The sequence below is a fragment of the Trypanosoma equiperdum genome (genome assembly GCF_001457755.1).
Source record: "Trypanosoma equiperdum strain OVI genome assembly, contig: ctg_718, whole genome shotgun sequence".
Classification (NCBI taxonomy): Eukaryota; Euglenozoa; class Kinetoplastea; order Trypanosomatida; family Trypanosomatidae; genus Trypanosoma; species Trypanosoma equiperdum.
Window position 1 is genome coordinate 7,167 of NW_027124663.1, and position 2,481 is coordinate 9,647.

Below are 2,481 nucleotides of genomic sequence, written 5' to 3' on the forward strand. Positions count from 1 at the left end.
GTAAGTGCGGAACCGTCGCTCAATGCACGATTTATTATTAATAATGTGGGCTAAAGCTGGTATTAACCGCGTGGAAAAAGAGAAAATTACCGTGAAGCATACCTAAAATGAAACACCCCAAACAAAAAACGGATGACAAATGTGAAACAAGTGGCCTTTTTTATTGCATCGGAAATAAAAGTGTTTTTTTTTAGAGGATAGATTTCTGACTTAATTTTTTCTAAGGGCCCTGGGTGCTGTTAACAGTTGTTAGTTGTTACATTAACACTACATTTCTGGCTATAATATTAAGAAATGCTTCTTGCTGTGTAGTTGTTAACATATAGCGCACGGTAAATTATGCTTTCGCATTATAGCATCTATATCTTCCTGTTTGCTATTAAAAATAATGTCTCAACCTAAAACACTACCATTAGGCAAACAGACAGAACTTATATTGCTACTTTACGCGGAAAAGGCCAGCGACATCAAAATATTAAGGCGATATGACCTCCCTATGTTACTACTTAAAGGGAACCTCACCCAATTTAAGGTGAAAATAGTGAAAGAAATAAATGTCTTTCCACGCGTGGGGTAATTCTTAGGAAACACATGCAATGCTCATGACAAAAAAATGGGGTAGAATTATTGGCAATTCTGGTTGCACGGAATGTCGGAACAATGGACGACAGTATACATCCTTATGTTCTGTAGGAGACACGATACCCTAGTGAATACAAAACGTGGTTCACCCTGATGAATGGGTTTTAAAGCAAAACAGAAGATTAGCAAGAAGGTGGCGACAACTTCTAATCTACACAAGCAGGTTGTCATCCTCGTTAACGCAACAATGACACCGTTTTTACACGCCGTAAACGGACACATGAAATTGCTACAAGGGTACGAGTGATACCTAACATCACTTTTGATGGGCCGAACACGTCATCTCGCTTACAGTGCCGCGCCGTTACAAACCACTCTTTACTGTATCGTCCTTCCAACTTCCACGAACATACCTGAGAGTTCCCAACGGCAGCACTTGCATAATGATTTTCCAAAATAAGTGCGACAGCAATAAGATTTATTGCTTGTACGTTGAGGAAAGAAACAAGAAGAGCCGAACGACCATTATTTCTATCGACATTCGTACGCCACTGAATCGTCTTCTTTGTTTTTAAACGCTTCTCGCCTGGAAAGGAGGCCGGCTGTACCTCTCCCCGAAAACCTTCTTGGAGCTATTCAACACAGTCAGAAGCATATCCAGATTTATCAACTTCTCACTTAGGAGAAGCTCCAAGTCCCTTTCACACGCCACATTCACAGTTTGTCCCCACACACGCACACAGCTCCCATGATCACTACACATACGCAACACTTTCAACATATTCAGACCGGGTAGCTAAAAACTGCCATTTCTTGTGTGGGCGTCCTTTGTGAACAACTGGGGATGGCGCCGGAAACATAGCACAAGGTGTTAATTACGTGCTTCTCTTTCTTCCTGCATGATGCTCGCTGGCAAATCATATCTACGCCAAGGTCTCTAGGGGCACCATCACAACTCAGTATCTGAAGAGTCCTTATCCGCATCAGAGTTTTACTTTTATATCCCACAGAATTGTGCGGTTCCTACAAACGTAAAGGATTTAAAAGGCATAAAAAACATTGTGCACGCACAGCAAGCATGTCATTTTTCAACCTATTACAAGAAGAACATGCAAAAAATATTTTTCTTACATGGAAACACAACGTGCCAATACTAATAAAAGAAAATCATTGAGTATTAGGGTGCGTGCTAACTCGCACAAAAGCATGTATTCAAAAACACCGGTGAAAAGGAGGAAATGTATGTAAACATATTTGTCAGATGTTAGAATCACTACTATTCACGCTGTCTGTTGGATTGGCGTCGAGTAGCAGTGAGGTAAAGTTTCCATGAACCTCTTCAAAGTTGGAGTAGAGAAAGGTGATATTTGACATCATTGAAAGAAGTACGGACGGTGGTTTTCCAGCAGAAAAAAGTGCGATGAGGGGTGTGAATGTTTTTTGTACATCTATTTTCAGCTGGAAATTAGTGGCACTATCTCCGTTTTCCCCTTTCCAATCCAGTATGTCACTCGAATTCTTTACTGCCCCGTTCTTGTATAAGTTGTCCCTTGGTCTATTCAGGCATTCGCTTACAGAACCAATACCACCTAACACACTCACGGAAAGACATCCGTCCTTATACTTTTTGAGGTTACTCTCGTTCAAACTACTTGCCAGAGGACATGTTTGTTTACCACACGCTGTCTTAAGATTGTCAACCCTTATATATTTTTCCCCTTTACATTTTGCGTCTTCTTCAGTCTTAACCGCCTTAACATCACCCCATACAGTTCTAACAGTCTCCGCGATAGCTGTATAGTGTTTATTTGCTGTTACGAGAGCAGTCGGCAATGAATTCTTCACTTCCCTTACACTTTCATTAACTTCAGCAAATAATCCACCAACCTTAGCTACAAG

At 40.9% G+C, this 2,481-nt stretch overlaps 1 pseudogene across 1 annotated transcript in view; it reads right to left on the reverse strand.

The window, feature by feature from the left end:
- Window positions 1-1,845: 1,845 nt before the first annotated feature.
- Window positions 1,846-2,481, reverse strand: part of TEOVI_000330900:pseudogene — a 994-nt pseudogene continuing 358 nt past the window's right edge. Inside the window, exon 2 of the mRNA in view lies at window positions 1,846-2,481. Coding sequence covers window positions 1,846-2,481 — 636 coding nt within the window.